Genomic DNA, 23,535 nt, shown 5'->3' on the forward strand with positions numbered 1-23,535 from the left:
TTTAAGGCTTAACATTTCAGGTTGTTGAAGTTGCTGACATGCTACATTAATATTTACATCCACTCAGAATTATATAAAATACAAGCATTTTATTATTTCTCAGTTCAACAATATTGCTTAGAATTACAAAATACAGCAATGTCTGAAATACTGAAGGTTTCATAAAAGCAGCAATCTTTCTCCCTTTCCCAGTCTTAAATGTCCAAAAAATTACTAAAATAAAAATATTTACCACATTACATAAGCTGCAGACTTAGAAACATGACCATCAAGTCTTAAACCAGGTAACTTAAACATAAATGTAAATGGCAACTGGCAGGTGAGCACAACATTATTCAGAGCACAAAAGTAATTCTCTTTGCTGTAGGTAATCCAGGTTTTTTTCTTTTTTTTTTTTTTTTTCCAGTCAAAAAAACCCAAACAAACTGTGTTTAGCTAGAAATTTAGAAGGCAGACTGGCTTTGTGATGAACACATTAGAGCTTCTGTCATTAGCAGAACCATGCTGGTGACAACTGATGAACACATTTTTACATGTATGGCAAAACAAACCTGTAACAACATGTGCAATTCCTTCATAGTGATGCATCTCTGAAGAAATATCACAGATTTCCATATATGTGCTTAAATATACAAATGCTAAACACTACAGTGAAATTTCAACCTCTGAAACATACACTCAGCGTGGTTTGTCACAGCAGAAACTGTGTGTATTTACTTGGGTTGAATTTTGCTGTAATTCAACTATTTTTTTGGTCCCCATGTGCAAAAAGGCCTACTTGGAGCATTTTTCCCCCCTTCTCCCTTTCTTTGACTTGCTTGTCAAGGACAGATTGATTTATTTCAAGTGCATGACTTTTCAAGTAACTAGTCTACAAAAATCTATAACCAGTTTAAAATATCAGGAAGAAAATCCAAGGAAAAGCATTTTCACAATCAAAGATAGCATTCTGAACTTCTTTTAAAAGCCATATAAAAAAAAATTGATAGTGTATGCATTCTCACATTAATATTTTTTAAAAATCCCTATTGTATTCAAAATTAGTTTCTCAGCATATGCAAATGGTTTATCTTCCCTCATTCCAAATATTATTCAGAATACATTAATTTAGCCTATAAAAATACAGTATGGACAAATTCTTTTCATTCCCTGACATAAGAATTCACAATTTTGACACAAAAATTGTAAACTTTTATTACATTCAAAATACATTTCTTAAGTCTTTAGAATTTAAGTTCTGAGGTGTTGGCAGTCAGAGCTCTCGGTATACAGCAGAAGTACATTATTGCAGAGCCTTTACACAAAAGTAGCTTTCTAAAGTTAAGAGAAACTTACTCTTCCCTTGTATTTTTGTTGCTACCAGGAGGAAAAGAAAGGCTTCCTGCTATGAAAGGTCTGTGTGAATGCATTACTCAGATGAACAATTCGGCCCTGACTTCCAGTGCTACTTCGTTCTACAATCACACGTGGCATCTGAACAAGCTGAATGGGACTCTTTTCATCCTTTAATGCCTGAGTAAGGTTTAGTATCTAAAAAGAGTAAAAGCAGGTGAGGTTAGGGTGCACAAATAAAACTGTGGCTAACAGGATTATCATTTTAGTTGCTACTCTTAAATCAATTCTGTAGAGGACTACGCTGCTGAATAAATTAATTTCAAAAGATACGCTATTGCAAGTAAAAATATTTTATTTATTCTGTAACATGAATACATCCTACTGCTGTCTACCCTTCCATTCTTTTCCTATTTCATGCAGTCCTCTTCCAATTTTCAGAAAATTGTAAGAGATAAAAATCTATGAGCATTTTTAATTTAGCAAATCTCTTGAAAGCGTTGCACCTTCAGTGAAAAAAATACCTACAAGAAAGCCATCCACATGATTTAACATAGGATATACCAGCAGTTAGCTACATATTATTTTCATATCAGAAGATATGAAGCCATATAATTACCTCATACCAAACCCAGTGCTAAGACCCAAATTCAGCCCTCAGCTCCCAGGAGTCTGTTATCTTCCTTCCAAAACTTCAGTGCTCATGGACTGCCCTCATAACTTACTCCATGTTCAGTGTTACCCTGCTGAAAACTGAGGCAAGTATTCAATTTAGCTCTAGTGACACATTTGCACTATCCTTAATATCAAGCCTTTTTACCCCCACACAATGCCCCTTTCTTCCTTGTGAGCCTTACTGATCCTCTGCTTATTCTGCTCTTTCATGGCCAAAAAACCCTGACAAAGTCTTTTGCATTATTTACTGCAATTTGGTTCTGCCAGCAACTCTACTTGACGTTTGCATTCTCTAAGTTCTAAGGCAATCCTTCGTAGATGTGTTACCCGTTTCTTGGACTCTATATTCTTGAGAGAACTGTCTCCTTTGGGTTTGAAACCCTTCCCAAAGTTTTTTCCTACACTTCACAAAAATAGGCTTCTAACAATGTTCAGTATCTTAAAGACCTTGACCCTTCCATGCAAGATATGTTTCTCTGCAGTTTTTTATCAACTAGATTCTTCATTTTCTAATTCTTAAATTCTCATTTTTAAGGATGTATTTAGATGCTTTGGCTATACTGCAAATTCATCCCAACTGAATGAATCCCTTAGCATGTGATCTAGATACCCAAGTCTTCTACAATGCCCTCGTAACATACTTTGCTTTAACACCAAAAAGTTTAAAAGTTTAAAATCAGTGCCAAAAGGCATTGTTTGCCAATGTATTTCCAATCTCACCCAAGGATTACTTATTAATTGCATTTCTTCCGTTCATGAAAACCTGACATTTCCCACGGTGAAACACACTCTTATGTAGCTAGAGAGAAGTAAAAAAAAAAACCCCAAACAAAAACAAATCTCTGCTAAAATCCACCTGAGGAACAGGGTGTGAAGAAAGGGTCCAGATGCAGCCTTTATAGTGGAAAATTAATTTTGACAACCTCAGCTACATCACTCTCAATTACATCAATCATGGGTTTCCTCAAGCGTTTTGTTAAATAACAGATTCCTTGTAGTCAATTGTCTCATCAGAAAAAAAAGCTACTTAATAGAGTTTAGGATGCCTGAGTACTTCAAGAACCAACCTTCCAGTGACTACACAAACTTCTCAGAAGAGTTACTTCAGAAACTCGTACAATTCAATTTAGTAAGTAAGGTCTGATGTCTTTTAGCTACCACACAAAAGATGTTAACTGGGATTATGTTTGACTAAGGAGAGCTGCAGTCTTGTGCAAGGTACATCTTGATGTAGGAAATTCTACAGAGAAAACATCGAATTAAGACACTCTAGGAATGTCTGGCTTAAAACAATCCATGTTGAATCTATGAACACAAGGACTAAGTTTCAATAAATTCAGAGCAAACGGGACTATTAATTTGTCTAGTCCAATTGTCTTACACTTGCAGAAATCACTATTTTATGCCTACAATGTACTAAATTTGTTCTTAGCTAAAGCTTTTTCCTCTAGTATTTCCCACTAGCCTTAAATTGTAAAATAGGAAGAAGATGGAGAAATCATCTCCTGTTTTAGTGTTAAAAAAATAAAAAAAAAAAAAAAACAGGAAAAAACCCAAACCAAACCAAGCCCAGCACTTAACTATGATCAAACTTCTAACCTGAAAATGGCTGGACTGTTTTGAAGTATGGTTTTGACATTTGATAGGATGAAGAAATTTTATTACCTGATATTGCTTTCAATAATCAAGTAAACCCTCTAAAATAAAGTCATATTTATTTTAATAACATAATGAAATCAGACATCAAATTTTCCATCCAAATTTCTGACTCTTCTTTTTTATTTTTCAAATACCTTCTAAGATTTTAGAATCCCCCCCAAAAACAATAAAACATAAATCAGCATACACTTTTTGCTGTTTCATCTATCTACAAATAAGAACAAACTCTAGAAAGAAATTTAGTCTTCTCAGATGAAAATACCTTCAAATATCACTCAGTGTAATAGGAGTCAGTTTTTGTAGCTCTAAAGAAAGCAGCTGAGGAGTGATAACAAATTAAATACATAGATAAAAACATAAAAAAACAGTCTTACCTGCCCCCTCATAACAGACATCTGGTTTTCAAAAGTAGCCTTGTCAAATCCTTTGTCAGTCTTTATTAAGAAAAACAAACAGTCTATAGTAAATAATCCATTTATTTTTAGCTATATATTTTGGTTGTAAATTCATCAATATCATAATAAGCATATTCATATTTACCCACACAATTATAATTTTTGAAAGATTCAAATAGAATCCTAGTATGAATCACAAAAGGTCTATTTATTGCATCAAGTTTACATATGTGAAAATGAAGACTGTTCCACATCATAAAATAAAATACATCAGTGGATACCACTTTTGGGCATTGGTAAATACCAACAGCTGGTAGATACCAGGCTTAATATCAGCACACTGCTCTTTCTCTTATGATGACTCCAGCAGAAAAATGCTTCCTCCTTCAGATTTAATAATACTTAACTAACAAACCCAGAGGGATTTTGAATACAAATGAGTCGAAGACGCAAATACAGCAAAAATGTGTTTCAGGATCTAGTTTTGACATTACAGCTGCATTTTCATTACAAGTCTAAAATTTCCAATTCTTTCAATCCTTAATTGGATTTTTTTCTCTTGAACATCTGACACAAATGTTTACAAAATGTTTTAGAGAAGGATACTCTTTACATGTCAACACTGTAGCACAGTTTCCGTATCTTTCAAGTGAGTTTGACTTTCAATATGATCAAGATTTCAGCATCAGCTTAGCACAATATATGAATATAAAATTAAGTATATGAAAGGTATGGAGGTACTTTAAGTTACATTAAATACATTATTTCCTCAGGCTGCTACAGTTTAAGTCTGTACACACCACATGGGTATGTTAAATGCAGCTTTTACACAGATTTGTGCTGTAAGAGTAAACTAGCTTTAATTATATGAAACTTAGATATCTAATAGGTAATTTATGTTTTAAATTGAAATAATTACTATCAATTAACCAGATTGGTGACCGTTTCCTTATAATTACATAAACCTTTTCTACCATGCCAAGGTTAAAGGTAAAATAGCATAGTATCTTGGCATTCAGAAGTTAGATGGTTATTCTTTTTATGAATGTAACTGTCTCATTACAAGTATCAGCTACTTCAGTAATAGTTAATTCAAAGAAGCACTTGATTCACCTTAAATAGTTCATAAAGGTCTTCACAAAGGTCCTGCACGAAGTTCATATCAGAAAGGCGAGGAAGAACTAGGTCTCTGGTCTCCTGAGAGAAAGGAACTTTCGCTTGAGGAAGCCAAGCCCAGTGAAACGGATCTAATGCAGAAAAACAGCGCACTTAATGATAAACAAGCAAAAATGAAATTCTGAGTCGCGTGCTCTACTACCTACTCCAAGTTCTCAGTAATACCACTTCTTCCCAACATTGTTACCCCACACATCCCTTTTGGCTACAGTTACCAGAGCAGTTTTACAACTGCTAAGCCATTTTTTCAAACAGTGAGAATATATTAAGTAATAAATATTTAGTTAAAGAAGTAAGTAAAAAAGGTATATAAATTAAACATCATAAGCAACAGTAGAGGCCTTCCCCTGGTTTAGTATAGCAGTTTCTTTTGGAGTAAAATAATAGCTGCAATCAAATAGAAATCTTTCAGGTATTTGACTCATATGGAAGAATTAACAAAAAAAGCTACTATTTTTAATATAATTTTTAATTTTTTTAAAATACCTTCTTCTAAGAATGTTGAGAGAAAAGCATTCATAACTTTTCACGTAATTGCTATTAGACAGCTTTTTTCAAATTATATTGCAAAAGTAATTAATATTACCCGATGTTAAACAAGACACCAAACTATTGCAGGAGCTGAGAAAGGCCACTAGGAGCAGGCCACCCCCTAAACTTCCTCACACTGCCCACAGCCCCTTGAGTCTGACAGTCCAGGCAGTTTTCCACATATCTCACAGTCCTTTCAGTTGGTATCTCACATTTGCCTACACGAATACTATGACAGAGCAAGTAGAAGTCCTCCTCAAGGTCAAGGAAAAAAATCAGTATTCATTGATCTTCCCTAAGCCACTGAACCAGTCATCATTAAAAGCTGCCTAGTTAATCAAGCACAGTTTGTTCTTGGTAAATCCATGCTGGCTTCCCCATCACCTTCTTGCTCTTCATGTGCCTGAATACAGCTTCCAGGAGGATTCATTCCACAGTCTTCATAGAGACTGAAGCAACCTCTCACCATTACTATAGTCCTTCAAGAGGGATGATAAAACTGCGCAACAACAGCATCACCCAGCTCCCACTGTTTCCCCAATGCATCCCATCTACTCCTATGAACTTCTGTATGACCATTTTCCTTAAGTGTTCCCTTTCTTCTGCTTTGGGAATTCATTCCCAGGGGCTCTACTTATGAGCTTTGAGATCCAAGAGCCTCAGAGCAAACCTTACAAGAGTGAAAACTGAGGCAAAGTCAGCATTGAGTAACTTGTTCTTTCTTACGGCTTTTGCCTTTATGTCTTTGCTGCACTTTTCTTCAGTCCCACTCTCACTTCTGATTTACCCAACCCCTTTCTTGTCGCTCTTTATGTCCTCTGCTAGCTTTACTCCAGCTAAGCTCTGACATTCCAAATTCCATTCTTGCACTTTTGGAAAAATTCTCTATTTTTTCAGCAAAGTCTCTACATCTTTATTCTTTTTTTTCCCCCAAGGTACTTAAATTTTGTATCCCAGTTCAGTCAGGAGTTCCCTTTTCATCTGTGCTGGACCAACTTCCTGCCTTTTGCAAATGCTGCTCTCTGGCTTTGAGAAGGTTATCCTCGATGGCCAACCAACCAGCTCTAGTCATCAAAACATGCTCTAGGTGGTAAGGGACTGCAATGCATAAACATTTTGCTACAAGTTTACTTTTACAGAACTATCACACACCTGTCCATCTGCAAAAGAATTCTAAAGGACCGCACAAGTTTATTCCTTTTGATGCTGATGTGAAAGATGATATAAAATAAGCAATAAATGCTGTGTCTTTAGAACAGCTACAGAGGTGACTGTAGCCAAGAGATATGTAGGACAGTATCTATTTAATATCAAGATAGAGACTACATAGAGCTCTGGGTGGAGTACTTAACTAGCCTTTTGACAGCATAACTAGCCACACTTAACTGCCATAATTACCTGATTGGATAATAGCCCACAAAAGTCATTGCAAACCCTGTTGGGCACTTCCCTCCTAATGATAAGTAGTCAGATGTGGTCAAAAATAATCTCACTTTAACACTAACAGTATTTTCAAGCAGATGGAAAACTGACTAACTAAATATTAACTTCTACAAAGTAAGCTAAAGCTGAGAACAAGAAAAGACAACCTGACTACTTGTCCACCTACAACAGTACCCTTCCTTTTGAAATAGGAATTTGGCTAAGAGAGGGACAACTTGTATATCCTCACAATTGAGTTATTTTCCACCACGTTTTTCAAGAAAACATGTGAAAAACATTTTCCTAAATTCTTTCAATACCACCATTAATCACTTTACATACAGTACTATGTTTACAAGTGTCCATATATTAATATTATTCAAAAGTAAAAAATATGAACAAGAACCAAATCACATATGCCATTGCAAAAAATGGCATTTGTCGCTAACTTTCTGAAGAAGAGTACATTATTTAAAAATTCAATATATAGCTACAGGGATGATTTCTTAGTTTCTTACTGCAACAACACAAACAAAAATTACTTCTTTGGAAGTTACTGTCCCAAAAGGAAGACGATTGAAGAATGCAGTACTTACATGCCCTCCACTCATCAGGATGCTTAAAAGGAAATGCTAAACCATTGTCAATTGCAGCAATTTTAATAGATTCTTTAGTTATAGTCCATTGGCTATCCTACAGAAGGAATATTTAAAAAGTAAGTGATATTAATGTGTTTACACTAACAGTGAAACACATTAAAAATACTAAATAATATACTTTGTAGTGTAGCTTCACTGGTTAAATTCAACTTAAACAATATAAAGCTGTATCCAAATAAACTCTACCACATATAATTTCTTACTCTACCATTATTAAAGAGAAGCCCTTCCCCAAATACAAGATAAGCAGAGCACAAAGGGGTGAAGAAATGTACCTGAGCAACAGTGGACATTGTTACTGTTATTATAGCCCAAGCTAGTAGAGCAAAAATACAGAACAATAATTTCTAGCACTGTTCTACCTAGTCTAATCGAAATAGCTTTTCCACTCATTTTGCCTACAATATTTTGTGGTTATCATATTTCTTGAGACCATGCACAAGGATTAAGGACATGCCCTTAATCTCCAACAAGACCAAGCTACAAAACTAAACAATTAAAGAATGTAAGTTTCAGAGTACAATTCTCTTACCTTATCTGACAGATCAAGTCCATCATCTTGTTTTTCGTACCTGACTAACCAGTTGTCGTTACCTCTGTCTGTAAACAGGAAAATGCATGCCACAACAAGTCATTTATAAAGAAATCATCATCTAGAGTGACATACAACAATATTGTAAACTGACACTTTATGCATGGAGTTAGGCAAAACTGTTCAGAAAGGGTTTTTCCCATCACACGTGGTTTAGTTTTACTGAAATGTATAGGCAACTGATTCAGTGGGAAGACCACAAATTTACCAGGTATTTACCAGGTTCTTAGGTATGTATTACTTCTTTAGGTTCCCCAACTGGCTGAATATGCAGCAAAATATGAACAAAGCCAAAAGAAACTATTTTCATACATTTTATGCAGAAAGATTGGTTGTGGTATGCACTTTTCCTGAGGAAAATACTATCAGACCACAACGACTTAATTTTTAAGCTTGTTTTAATGCTGATGGGGAAATGGAGAAGGCCTCTAAAATTATAGATAATGTGACCTTTGACTACATGGAGAAAACAGGCTCTACAAAGATGAAGAGGGAGCAAAACTGAACAGAAGGGCAAGAAACTGAAAAGGTTCAGACAAAATTGAGAGATTGAACACTCTGAAAAGGTCTTTCAGACAGAGGATGACTGCATGTATTTGTAGGACCTTCTGTCATTTTAAGGTGCTCCCTTAAGTTTAATCACCATCAGATTTTCATGTTCTATTATGATTAGATATATCAGATTAACGTAAAATCATCCCTGTAATGAGGTTTTGCATTTTGAGTATTTGCCTCAATTTTAAGAATGTCAAAAAACACTAACTGTTTGGAAACACTGAGGTTTATTTGATAAAGCTGACAGACCATTGCAATAGCTAGCAAGTATTATGCTCTTACGAAAATTTCTTCTAATTTGCTTCTAAAATGAGAAAATTTGAGAAAAGGAAAATGAACTAGACCTGGTGTGTCTGAAGAAAAGCTAAGATGCCCACCTCTGCCAAAGCAGCAAAGCAAATATTTTAAAGATAAAACTGCCTTTGGATTCCTCAAGATGTAATTCACCTACATAGATAACAGAAGAATCCCAGCTTTGGCGTGATAGAAACAAGACTGCAGCAGAACGGACAGGTACACATTGCAGTGGTACCTCAGTGCCTACACAATTAATATGAACTACTGTGAGTTGGCATGAAACTGCTATTATCAGCTCCAGTTTAGCATAAAAGGAATTGTAGTCATTGCTTTTCTTATGAGTCCTGAAACCCCACCATTCTTTATCTTCATCGGGGGAAACAGTTAATAGCCTACACACAGAATGGAAGCACAATGAAAGCATTTGTTCTTGACTTCTTCAATTGCTTAAAATAGTGAGTAACAATCAAAAAACAGTTGTTTGGATTGTTTTTGTACTACAATATTTAGTGTATTAATGCAAAGTAAATTTTTTAAAATTTCAAATGCATCTTTATGGCCTTCAATTGTGAAAAAAGCATCTGATACACATTAAAAGCCTTAAGCACCAGCTTTCAGCCAGCATTGCTTTCTGCCTCACAAAAATAGATAGATACCAAGAGATACTAACAAATACCTGTATTTCTGATGACATAATCTAAAATAACCAATCTTTCAAACTGTGACTGAAATTCTTTCCTTGTGTTCTCAGGTAAAGGATCAGTTTCAAACTTCCTGAGCCAGTAGTCAGCTTCCTTATACCCTTCAACAAACAGCTGGAAGGAGCCAACCTGAAATAGTAAGAAACTGCATTTGGAAAATGCACATGGGTAGGTCGCATAAGTAATCTCAACATTCACAGAAAAATTCATTATATACTTTCAAAGTTCAGAGCACAGGAAATACGACATAAAAAAATTAAGTGGTTTCTCTTTTATTCCTATATTCTTAAAAAAGGTAAGAATCAAACCATGTGAGGCTGGGTTTCTGGGGGCTCTGGTGGTGGTTTTTTAAAATATTTCTTTAAATATTCACTGAGTTTACCAGCAATAAAATATAGCCAGACAGCTCAGTGTAAATGAACAGTTAGTATTACAAGAAATATATGAAACAAAGCAAAAGAAGTAACACCAGTTCTCTTTTTCATTGGAAATGCTTGTTTCAATAGTTCAGAGAACACTCACTAAAAATTACAAGAGAAAAATCTTCCTCTCTGAAAAGTCTTAAACCTTCACTGATAAGAACAGCAGCATTAACCATTTTCTTCAAGACAGATGCTTTCTGCATAAAAATTACTGAAATACATTTCCCAAGAGTCCAAGGGAGAACATGAGAGTTGGCATAGGCTCCATATGTATGTGAAAGGTACTCAAGATTGAAATTCAAGAACTTCTATTTGAGAAGTAAAATGCAGACAGATAAACACACAGCATGTTTTTTTTTTTCATGACAATCATGCTTTGTCCAAAATTGTCCAAGACAAAGTAACTATAGAAAACGTAATTAATTCAGTTTGTAAACAGATACACAAGACACCAGGCATTAGTAGCATCATCTGTCTCATCCACCATGCTCATACAAGCTTGCACAACCCATGTCACATGGATCTAAACTGCTGGGAACTGACTCAAGTGGATTACCCAAGCTGTACACAACCTGTGTTTTAAAAGCTTAGGATTAGAACAGTGTAGGGATATTTTGGGAGTACAATAAGGCTCATTAGGGAATAAAGATGTGAGGTTTTTAGTCAGTGTAGTCTGCACATAAGACAAAAGGGTAGGAAGAACACAACAGCAGGGTACCCAAAAGAATAAAACAATAGACGGAAAAAAAAATCACAAAAAAATTTAAAAATTAGATAAATTGCAGGGAAAACACAGATTGACAATATCAAAACATGACGCTTAAAGGAAAGGTAGTAAATAATCAATAAGTAGAGCAAAAGTGAGATATATAACAATTAATATGTTACTACTCCAACAGAAAACTGGACTGTAAACTGAAACAAAAAGTGACAAGATGATTAAAACAGTTCAAATGAAAGAATGATGTAAGAGTGGATACATGTTGCATGGAAACAGTCATATGTATCAAATTTCAGATCGTTTTCAACAAGTTTTTCTTCTACTGCTGAAGTTACTTATAAATACCCCTTATAAAAAAAAAAGTTTCATGTAAGAATCAGGAAGTGCACAAATTACTTATTTTTCATCTTACCTTAGGAGGTAGTCCAATTCGATTAAATTTTTTAGCAACTTTTGGCACTTTCTCTAAAGCGTATTTTTTTCCTCTTGACTTTGCACGATCTATTGCACTGTAATTAAAGGTCTCACTGACAAGCCAGACAACCTTAAAATATGAAAATTAAACACAGCTCAGAATTCCTCATTATTTCAATTGTAAATTTACAGTAAATTTTATGCTCAGTTATACAAAAAAATTTAAAAAATTAATCAAGAAGCATGCATCAGGAATTTTCAACAGATAAATTTTACATGAAAAGGTGAATATTCACTATTTTACATATCCCGAACAAAAATGGGAATTTTATATGCTGATTTTTGCAATTTGCATCTCATCAAAACATGAGGCACAAAAGGTATCAGAAAATACTAGAAAGTGCTTCCAAAGAGGAGATTCAATTCAGATCTCAAACTTATCCATTAAATCAAAAGTCACAGTCACTTTTTCTACACCAAACCACTCTACCTTTGTGCTTGCAATAGTTTATAAATTACATATAAATAACACATGATATACAAGGATATCTACACAACCACAGTTCAGAGACTGACAAATACATTGGCTTTTTTTTAATTCAATAATTTATGTGTTTTAACTTTTACCTTAGTTTTAGGTACAACTCCAAGCCCTAGCTTCTCATCCACAAGATAGGCACCAGCTTCAGAGAGATATCCCTGATTTGGAACGAGGCAGCCTCTGCCAAAGCAGCAAGGGCAACAAACTTTATGAAAATATTTGGTCCATTTTGGATTTAGATGTCCATAAGGCTCTTCGGATTTTGGTTTGAACACTCCAATAATTTTCTAAGATAAATAATATAAAATTAAAATATGAGCACTTTGAGTTGCAAAATAGTAAAATTAGTTTGAAAATTAGTTACTTGAAAATACTGGTAAAATCCTATCTGGTGCATTTTACAGTTGCTCTTTTTAGATGATGAAATAATAAAACTAATAAAATTGAATTCCAAATAAATTTATCATGAAGTGCTTCTTTAGGATTAGTATAAATTCAAAATAAGCTCTTCATAAGAGAAAATCCAAACCAACACTTACTTTTTCAAAATATTTTGCCAAAATTCAAAAGGACTGCATTTTAAAAAAGATATACTTTTTTTATCTTAAGTTCTTAAAAAAAGGAGGTTTTAAAAGTAGCTTTAAAAACAATTTTCAGCTTACCAGCAACTCATTGACCAGCTATTTCAGTCAGAGACATAATGGCTCCAGGAAAGTGACAAACATACAGAACACTAAAGACCAACTGATTTATTTTCTTTTATATCTGTTTTTCTTATTACCCTAAGTTTAAAGGGATCAAAAGGTGAGAATGACCATCAGCCATCATTTACATTAGAGACACATAGTAAATCTTAAAATTAGTCAGAGCCCTATGTCCAATTTTGGACACTATGCTTCAAGAAATCTGTTAACAAACTGGAGAAAGCTGAAAAAAAATGAGAATAAGCACAAAATATGTGAATAATGAAAGATGGTCAGTACAGGGAACGCTTAAGGTAAGAGAAAACTTAGACACGATGAACTATGGAATAGGCTGCTATAGGAAAAAAAGGAACAACACATTTACTGTTAATGAGTCAAAAAACTACAGGCTTAAATCCCAGCAGATAAGTTGTGAAAAAGAAATCCTTTAGAAACATAAGTGCAGCTAGAGACTGGAACAGATGGCCAGGTTCTGCAGTCTCCAGAACAGGGTGCAACTAACAACAGGTTAGTTAGACATTCCTCAAGAATCACGTTGAAACGATCCTGCTCCACAGCACAAGCATTAAATAGACAGTTTCTCAAGGTGTCTTCTACATAGGGGTCTATATTTGTTAACCTCAAACTACAGGCTTATTACCACATTAAAATATATAACCTTTCAATTGTCTGTGATAAACTTTGGCCTAGTGCATAAGGTTCACATGACTCTTCCGTAGCTCAAGTGGAATGCTGTAGAAATGCTGCATCTTCATCCCTTCTCACTGGACAATGGCAAGTAAATCAAATTCTTTCTAATAAATACTTCAGGACAACTGTTTAAGAAGCATTTTCACATATTAGTACTTTACTGAATCCTTATGAAAGAAAGTGAGTATCTTGACAAGCTAAACACTGCCTGTTGTTGCACCAACACTCAAAGCTGATTCGCACTCAGGTCATGAACATGTTTGCTGGCAGTCAGAAACTAGCAGTATTCTTCAGTAGCTGCTGATTCAGCTGGATTAGGGAGAGGATCTGACCAGCTGGTTTAGCTTCTAGAGAATTTTAAACCAATTTTCTCATGACAATCATGCTTTGTCCAAGACAAAGTAACTGTAGAGAACTTAAGTCATTCAGTTTGTAAACAGATACACAAGACACCAGGCATCATCTGTCTCATCCATCTATTTTGATTCATTCCCGTTAACTACAAGGAAAACCAAGTTACAAAATACCATTATTTGCATCCATACTATAAAATTAGTGTCCCATGAACAGAGTCAGGAAACAAATCGACAAGAACTCCCTTGGGTTTGGTAGGCTGTTATCCATGATTCTAAGGTTGCATTCAAAACCATGAAGACAACTGCACAGACAAAATTCAACTTGGACCTACAAAAATGTAATAAATATTCTATGCAATGTGAAAGGTCAGCATGTTTTTGAATACTTTATTATTCATTACTTTTTTATTTTTAAATCACAACACTTGGTATACTACTTAAGTCAAAATCCTAATGTTAGGTTTAGAATTGTTTAAAAGTCACTTAATTTTTTCCTATTGAAACACATGTATCTACCTGCTTAAAACAAAGCTAGCAGCTCTGCATTTCTTGGAACTGTTGTGGTGCATTTAGAAGTACATGCCAAACCTTTAATTATCTCTTCTGAATCACTCTCTGGCTAATACTTCCTAATAAGTGCCCATTTAAAAAAGGAGCTTAGCTCATTCTATTATTTGCCTGGACTGTACTGTGCTACACTGTCAAATCTAGATATGGTTTTTCAAGGTTTTGCTGAAGTTAGAACCTTACTAAATTTTGCAGAGCCACCCCTGTTGAGGACCAGAGCAGACCAAAAAGTTCAATCTATAGAACAAGCTACCACATCCAGTCTTAATTTTGCTAGTCAAAATGAATTTATAGACTGACTCCATTAACACTAGCAATTAGTTAAAAACTGTCAGGAACATATTGCAGAACAATTTCTTTTATTTATTGCTTACACAATGAACAACAAATGTAGAAATATTCAAGTCTTTGGCAACAGTGCTGCTTAAGTACTGAACTCCATTTCAGTATGAAACTATATAATTTTTGCCAATAAATGCAAAAAGCTAACTTTAATTAGGCAGTTTGAATTTTATCTTTCTGATAGAACCAAATCAGCAGATAAGGCGACCTAATGGAAACAGCCTATTTTACCTATAATTTGGTGTTCATTTTGGGCAAACACTTCAGAAGGTGACCAGGAAAAAGGCTTAGCACATCCTTTAATGAGCTCCTTCCCAACCTAGAAAAGAGATTACTCAAGAGGAATAAGAGAAAGCAAGTCACAGAACTGGTCTGAAGTGGAATGACACAATACTCAAACAGGATCTGAAATCCATTTCACACCGGAAAGTCGCACTATTGGCAAAATGAAGTTTTATCAGACCTTTAATATGGACAGCAAACATAGATAAGCTCTAGAATAAATGCAAAGAATAAAATCAAAATTTAAAGTCTGCTAAGAACTCAGTACCATTATTCTCACAGTCCCATATCCCAAATACTTTCATATTTTGCAATGAATTCTTTCTGAACCACGTAAAATAAAGTCTTCTTTTCTCAATCTTTGTTTCTCCTAAACACTTATATTCAAATCAATAACCTGCGTAAGGGAGGAGGGCAAGTCACTACTAGAAACTTAACTAGGAATAAAAACAACACAGCAAAAGAAAAGTAAAACCAACAGGAAAATCACCATGTAAGAAACAAGGAATAATATGCCCCATCCAAAATACTATGGTGATGTTTATACTGAAACGATGCATAAGTACTCTCTCACCATCCCCAGGGCTCAGTGAGTATCTCAGGTGTTGTCTAGTGACCAAAACCCAGCAAAATCAATCCAGATAAGCTTCAGACAAAACAGATTGGCACATATGGTATGACTTTTTTTCCCCTAATGATTTCTGTAAGCACCCCTTAGCAAGGACATCCCTTCCGGGACTATGCTTGCTAACCTATGACATTTCTCTACTAACTTTCTAAGAATAAAAAAATCTTGATTGCACAGCACTAAGAAAAACTCAAAAAACTTTATCAGTTGTAAAGCATTTTTAGTGTGACACTCTAGAATATTCTTTAGATACATCATGCGCAGGATTTTTGAAAAACTATTGATTTAAACGAGTATTTGACTACTTATTTTTTTTCCTATTGCATATTAAATAAAATATGAACCTACTTTAAAAACAGCATGAGGTTTGAACATGTGTATATAAGCACACAACCAGAAAATCTACAAAGATCTAAGCTGCAAAAATAGGGAGTGACCTGAAGTTGGAACTCTGAAGAGGTTTTTATATTTACAGCATTGCATGTGATAGCAAGAATCCCACAAAGCCATTACAGAGAGACTTTTTTTTCCTTCAGGTTTCAAAAAGAGAGAGACCCCCCCCTTTTTATTTTCTCCACCAGAATGAAGAGGATCATTACTAACAAATGTTCCTGGAACACAGGCATATGAACTGCAGTTTTCAGAAGATTTTGAAGAGGTGGTTCTGCTATTTTCCATATAAATAAAATCATAAATTGATATATTTATATATATCAAAGTCAGTTAACTAGTCTAAAAAAAAAAATCACTTATTCAATAAAGTATAAAAACTATCACCAGAAAATTGCCATTAAAACAAACTAAACAACTATGAAAATTAACTGGCAAAACAGGAATATATTTTCTAATGGCTATATATAGTCAATAATATGACTAAAAGCTAAACGAGACCCGTACTACTTCCTAAATGAAAGGAAAATTACTGTTATGGGAATGCACAGAATCACAACAACCTTGAACGTGCTCTGAAAACCTAGGTATTCAAAGTGTTCTAACTTCCATTTCCAGTACAATTGGGATCTTCAGGATTAAAGGACACCTACCTCTATCTAAGACCTAAAAACTGCTGATTGCGCTTAAATTAAAATCAGATGTGACAAATTAACACAAGTTGAGCAGTTGGGAGTCTCATTTAGTAAAACAGGTCAGTAGCAAAGTATTTCTAATCTAAAGAAAACAATGTGAAAGTATGTCTGAGACATCATTTCCTCTTACTAAATAATGCTAACCATGCGCAACTTTTCAAGAGAGATATTAATGTAACTACTACTTCTCTGTCCCAAAGTAACCTTAGGGACACCTCACTCATGATCACAGGTACCATTCACCACCACCATTTACCACTACAGAAGGGAAAACCAAATCTTCCAGAGGGGAAACCAAATCTTCCAGCTAAGATTCAGCAGACAAGTACAAGTTAAAAAGTAGATTTGATGATATCACTCTTCTCACCAATCTACCAATTATATATGAGAAAGGAGAAGTGACCTAAATAAAAGACCATCTAAGAAGAAAAGAGGGAAAAATATAGGAGGTTTAGCTAAAGAAACTTAAACCATACTGAAATCAGGAGCTCAAATTGTGCAAATACCAATTAAAACATACAGAGAACAAGATTCCACACAAGGAAATTTCTGAATTGTTTTCAGATGTTAGAGGCCCTTTTATTCTCTCTCTTTGGTGCAGGTCATTAAAAACTTGATAAAACTGCAGCAGAAATAATGGTTATTTTGCCTTAGCTTATGCACCAAGACAAAATTAGAAATCTAAGTATTACTTGAATTGATTTTTCCAAAATAAATTTTGGCATACAATAAATTATTAAATAACTTATTTGAATTAATTTGCATATAGATAGAATTTTTGAATTTCCATTTTCAACTTGCAGCTGATGGTGTGTCCGACTTTGCAGTAACGTGCTCACCCCTTTTGGATCCTTAGCAAAGTAACTCCCACTGGACCCTTGGGAGATTCTTTCTGGAAAAACTCCACACTCTATAGCTTGTTCTGCTCTCAGAATAATTTCTGCAAATTCTGGATCATCTAAAAATATATTCATATCTGCAGTATGTCCTGTATGCCCTGAAAAACAAGAAAACAACCAGTCTTAAGTGCAATGAATTAAACATAAGCAAACACACTGATAAGCCAACAGCCTTCCCTGCTGACACCCATCCAACAGCAGGCTGAAAAATCTGGTCCATTCAATCAGTCCAAGTTTTTTCACTGATTTATCCACGTCTAATCAACTTTTTGTTTAAAGTAAATCAGCCAAATCTGCAACAACAAATTTGAGACTACCACTGCTAAGTGTTTACAATTTTCATGGATTTATTTTTTTAATATTTATTTATGAAACAAATCTAAGGGAAAAAAAAACTTTCAAAGTCACAACTGTAAAAAAAAAGTGTGAAAGATTTTACATATTATTTTTGTGTCCTGCTCATTACCTACTATTAGAATGGTATTGTACCATCCATTTAAGAGCATGGCTAACATGTTTATTATCTGCTAAAACACAAAGAAGTTAATGCACTGAATAATCCGCTACAGGTAGCACTCCCAAGTGGCACCGACATGGCAGTGAAGTGCTGCACACCAGCACTATTCCAGCCTTAAAACACCGTAAGCAACTTGAGCATTTCTTTACATGCCAACCGGAAAATCAGGTCTGTGCAGACATTTGTGCAAACTCTATGATTCTATGCAAACATTTAGAAAAACAACTAGAAAGGAAGCCAGAATCCTACTGATCCTTCAATTTTTTCAAACTATTTCGTCACAAGTTTTGATACTGTAGATTATTATACCTTCCTTTTAAGGCTGGGATTGTTCCACATGTTCACTGAGTGCATTCTAATGGGCCTGTGCATTAGGGCTCACTTCTGCCTTAAGAAACAGCTACATTATTCTAAATTAAACATTTACAGATAAAGTTGCTTTGCTCCCATTTCAGCAATTGAAGAAATTTAACATACATCCTTCTGGAATGACAACCAACGCAGAATCCATCGAGAAAAGATACTCCTTAACAGTTTGTGGAGAGTCAAATAAAAAAAAACCCAATCATCTTTTTTTGTAGCTCAGGACAGTTTTTGAAGCTTTTTAGAACATTAGCACTTGCTTGCATGTACCACTTAAAAATAGTAACATGGACTCCAAACAAAAACAATCAAAAAGCATAAAAAATAGGAAAATCTTAGTATAAGTTGGCAATAAGGAGGAGAAACCTTAAAGCTAATAGCAGATCATTCTTAAGAATCAACATCTACAGCCCATTAGATCAGAATTTGTTACAACTATTTGGCCAATACTGCTGTGATAAACTACACTTTAAGACTTCAGTGTAGGACAGCAGAGAGGGAAAAGGTTCAAAGGTTTTCCTTTGTCACAAAGTACTTAAGTGAGTTGGGGAAATAAACCAAAAGATCCACAATACACTTATTTTTATGGAAAAAATCACTTAGAATCAGTGGCTCTTATAATCAAGCCTCAACTATCTCCACATATCTACATTCCATCACACAGCTGAGCTCCAACTACTATATACTTTTGCCAGTGAAAGCAAAATCAGCATTGTGCATTATACTGTTACCAAATGAAGTGCAATATCCATGCTAAGTCATTCTGCACAATTATCTTCCAGATGAAGAAAACCTACAGATGAACTTTGTATCACATGGATTACAGCTGCCTATGTGGAAGACTCAGAGGTCAGTTTTTAACTTCTGTGCATTTTTTCTAGAATCTAGAACCATTAAGTAGTCTCACTGAGGAAATTCTTCAACCATGTCTTTTCTAACGTAAAAGATAACTTCAGAAAAAAATAAATTAAAACCAAAGAAAACCCCATTGCACTGCCTGCTGAAGGAAGAAGAGAAATAATTTTTGAAACTCATTACTTGCTCAGTATTGCTACTGTGCTGCTAAGGAAGCATGTTACAACAGTGATGTGGCTGTTCTAAAACATTTAGGCTGACAAGGAAACTAGAAGTTTTAAGGAGTTTATCAACCCTCTCCATATGAAAAATAAGCCATATTAATTGAAGATAGTATCTGCTGAATGGGGCAGGGCTTGGGGTTTTTTTGAGTTATTTTCTTTTTTAAAAATTATTTTAATCAAGTTTTCCACTGAGAAAGCATGTTATGTCACAATTTATTCCCAGTACAGTATCTAAACTTACAATTATAACTAATCAAGGTTTCTCTTGCAATTACTCCTGAAAATTACTCTTCTCAATGAACTCCCACTAAGGACACAGGGCTCACACAAACAAAGTTGAACTACCAAGCTTGAGAACTTTTTTCACGTTAATTTGGACAAGGCCCAAGTCTGTGAAGCTGCTATACTGGAGTGATGATGACTTGCCAAAAAAGATACAAATACTATCATCCATGTATGCACTACAACCTGCTCTTCCATCAAGTTAGCGTTACATAAGCTAAGCTAAACGAATACACTTTGTAAGAGTAAGATGTATGAACTCCTTCAGCACTAAGCCAGATTTGTACTTTTTAAACATTAACATGATTAAAAGTAGTCCCTTTAACCAATTCCACCATCTCCTATTCTGACCATAACTCCATTATGTAAACACTCTGTGTTGCAATAACATACACAAGTAACATCTGGTGCATGTTGGTTCCACCTGACACGTGAAACAATCCTGCACCTTCAAGGGTTACACATACAGAAAAGGTAAGGACAAGGAAACCAAAGATGAGATGCTGTAATCAATCACAGTTCTGAGATTTTCTTACACACTTTTGGAGCAGATTCCAAGTAGTACTCTGCATTCACCATCCTAATTGCTTCAGTGGTGCAAGAGTCATAAGCTCTAGCCTCCACTCTGAAGCATCAACTTTTTAAAAGTTTCTAGAAACATTTTGCTAGAAGCACTATCTCCTTAAAAGATCTTAAGTCTTGTAGGGAAAAGACAGGAAAACTAACATTTCAATGGCATGTTTACATTACAGGTATGGACTATGCTTGAGACCGGTGCTTAAAAGATGAGATTTTTCTGTCTTTATGGCCAAACAAGTAAAAGTTGTCTGTAGTTACTAAAATAGAATTATTAGCACAACTTATTTTGTTAAACTTTAGGGGGGGGTTGTTTGGACTTTTTTTTTAAGTACTCTATTGTTGCAAAAGAAACAGTCTTGCCAGTCTCTGGCAAGAAATCCTACAGTATAATTACAATAGCAAAAACAAAGAAGTGATGGAACTCCATGTATTTCTGTCAGCAAACCCATCCTAGATATATACTTATACAGAAACTTGCACAGAATCAGAAAGCTTGAAAGTCTAAAGAAAAGAAAGTAAGCAATAAATATCATGTAATTTATCATTTTGCCAGTATATCTAGAATTAGATAATGGGCACACTTATGTCTCTTTTCAAATTAATAACTAAGTTCTTACATTTCTGGACTTTCATAGTGTATTTCTCTCTTCAAGACCAGATTTGAAATTATGAAGATAAATTTTTATGAAAACCAAAAATATGACAGTAGAGCCCACATCTAAAATTCTTAAAGCATGTGATGGTACAAAGTGAGCATATGATTAAAACAAAGAACAGACACACACTGATTTTTTTTCAATATGAAACCATGGGGGGTCACAAAAAAGTATTTAGTGGGATAGGCGAGTCAAACTGAAAACTTGACACTTCTCCAAGTGTTCAGGAAGCAGCAGCGAGTCCCACCACAGAACAATCTTTAAAACATGCAAAGCCACAAGTTTCAAAAAACATGACAAGAGACAAACAAAGCAAGGCCCAACAAAGCAGCAGACAGAGAGCGGGGAGAAGTGACAGTGGAGACGCTCATGAAGATGTAAACGAGTTCGCGCAGCCCTACACAGAGACAAAGTAGTCGAATTTCCATCCATTCGCAGCATCTTCCGTTCATTATCAGTCCGCGAGCCCATACGTCGAGAGGTCAACACACCTCTGCCCCTCACGGATGCTGTGCCATCGGACATGGCATATCGAGCGCACTTCAGTCCCGACAAGTATTTCTGTAGCCTCGCTGGAAAGACAGAGCGAGGCAGGGGCTCCCCCTGCCCCCAGAGCCGCGGGCCCCCTCCCTCAGGAGAGCAGCGCAGCCCGACCAGCGCTGCCGCCCCCGGCCGCTCCCCGCGCGTCCCGCCGGGCGCGGCGGCCCCGGGCCGTACCTGCGGCGGCGCGGCGCTCCTTGTCCCAGGCGGGGTCCGCTCGCCGCCCGCGGCCGCTACCCGACGCCCGCAGGAGAGGCTCGTCCTCTCCATCCCCCTCCGGCCCCGAGTCCTCCGAGTCCTTCAACTCCTCGAGCCCCGGCTCCCCACACTGCCGCACGGCCCCGCCGGGGGCGGCTCTCGTATTGTGCGGCCCCCGCCAGGGCGGCTCTGCCTGAGGCGGTGACGGCGGCGGCTCCGCGAGGAGCAGCAGCCGCTCGTCGGGCTCCTCCGCGCCCGGCTCCGCCATGGGCGGCCGGGGCCCAGCGCGGCGGGAGGAGGCGGCGGCGCGGCCGGGCGGGCTCGGGGCGCTCCCGCCGCTCCGGCTCCGGCTCCACCGCCCCGCGCCTGCGCGCGGGCCCGCGCCCGCCCCGCCACCTGCCTTAAAGGGGCCGGGGCTCCGCCGGGGCGCCGGGATTGGGGGCGGTCAGCAGCAGCTCCAAGGGCTTTTCCGGGCCAGCGACCGGTCAGGAGCTCGGACACCCGCTTTCAGCGCTGGACGTTAGACAAAAACATCCCTGAAACTCGCCTTAGTTCTACACCTGGAACAGGCTTGCCTCCTGGCCACCACTTGCCGTAGCCAGCTGCTCTCCCTCCCCAAACTTTGCACAACATTGTTCTATATGGTAACTTCCGAAACGAAGCCTAAAAACAATATAAGTAAAACCAGTATGAATACATCGCAATTATTTCCATGTTCCCCCACCATCCATGCGTTACTAACTAGAAGAAAGAGAATACAACTATAACCCCAACATACTACACCAGATTTCAACCTGGATGTGTTTTCCTGCTCCTCTCTATAGAAAAGGGGTTTTCCTCAAGTTTTGGTGAAATATGGGAGAAAGATACATGCATTAAATACTCCCATAGAACTGGTATTAGGGGTTATATTTGGACCAAGTAAGTTCTCAGCTAAAAATAGTAATTGTATACATTTATTATTCATTATTCTCATAGTTATGCATGTTATAAGAATTTAATATGTGCATAATCTGGATTACAGGAAAAAAAATCACTTTTCTTGATTACTGACAAAATAAAACATTACTGAAACGCTGGACTTGTGTTTGTTTTGTCTGGGGTTACCTGTCAGCCAGTGGACTTTGGAATTAAGCTGAGCATCATTTACTTATGTAACTGCTAATATCTGTAACATTTGATAAAATCTGTTTACACTTTCATTTCTGTTTCCATTCCTTTCTATTAAAAGTGAACTTAGTCAAGTGTGATTCCAGATGAATAGCCATTTGATGCCTTGTAAACACATATATGAAGGTTACAGCAACTGGATGTAATTTTCTGTACAGAAAATTGTATGGATGTCTATTTCTGTGTGAAGCAAACAAAAATATCAGACTAAAATGGGAGAAGTCTGACATTTTTCCCAGCAGAATGTTAAGTAATACCGCACCTCTCTTTAGCTACAAGTGAGTTTTGGCTGTTTCAATAATGTTCCATTGAACAGTCAATTCACAAGCTCCTAAAATGATTGAGAGTTTGTTCTTTTGAAAAAAATAAACAAGAAATAACTCATTAGTTATTTCATAGAAAGGCCTGGGTTGGAAGGGACTTACAGATCATCTATTTCCAACACCCCTGCTGTGGACCGGGACACCTTTCACTAAACCAGGTTGCTCAGACCTCCTTTCAACCCG

The 23,535-nt window shown here is 36.3% G+C and overlaps 1 protein-coding gene across 2 annotated transcripts; it reads right to left on the reverse strand.

Annotated features, from left to right (window-relative positions):
• Nucleotides 1-69: 69 nt before the first annotated feature.
• On the reverse strand, nucleotides 70-22,211 carry PI4K2B (phosphatidylinositol 4-kinase type 2 beta). Of its 2 annotated transcripts, none has more exons than XM_069014321.1 (10): nucleotides 21,839-22,210; nucleotides 17,586-17,743; nucleotides 12,179-12,379; nucleotides 11,550-11,681; nucleotides 9,970-10,123; nucleotides 8,382-8,449; nucleotides 7,787-7,883; nucleotides 5,175-5,308; nucleotides 4,041-4,100; nucleotides 70-1,530 (listed from the first exon to the last, which is right to left on the reverse strand). In XM_069014321.1, exons 1-10 carry the CDS (start codon nucleotides 22,125-22,127, stop codon nucleotides 1,357-1,359), a joined length of 1,467 nt encoding a protein of 488 aa, XP_068870422.1. In that variant the 5' UTR covers nucleotides 22,128-22,210; the 3' UTR covers nucleotides 70-1,356. The 2 variants fall into 2 exon arrangements, with proteins under 2 accessions (XP_068870422.1, XP_068870423.1); XM_069014322.1 differs by lacking the exon at nucleotides 70-1,530 and adding an exon at nucleotides 1,542-2,085 and having other exon boundaries at nucleotides 21,839-22,211.
• Between the last annotated feature and the right edge of the window lie 1,324 nt (nucleotides 22,212-23,535).

Source organism: Aphelocoma coerulescens, chromosome 4 (assembly GCF_041296385.1).
Source record: "Aphelocoma coerulescens isolate FSJ_1873_10779 chromosome 4, UR_Acoe_1.0, whole genome shotgun sequence".
Classification (NCBI taxonomy): domain Eukaryota; kingdom Metazoa; phylum Chordata; class Aves; order Passeriformes; family Corvidae; genus Aphelocoma; species Aphelocoma coerulescens.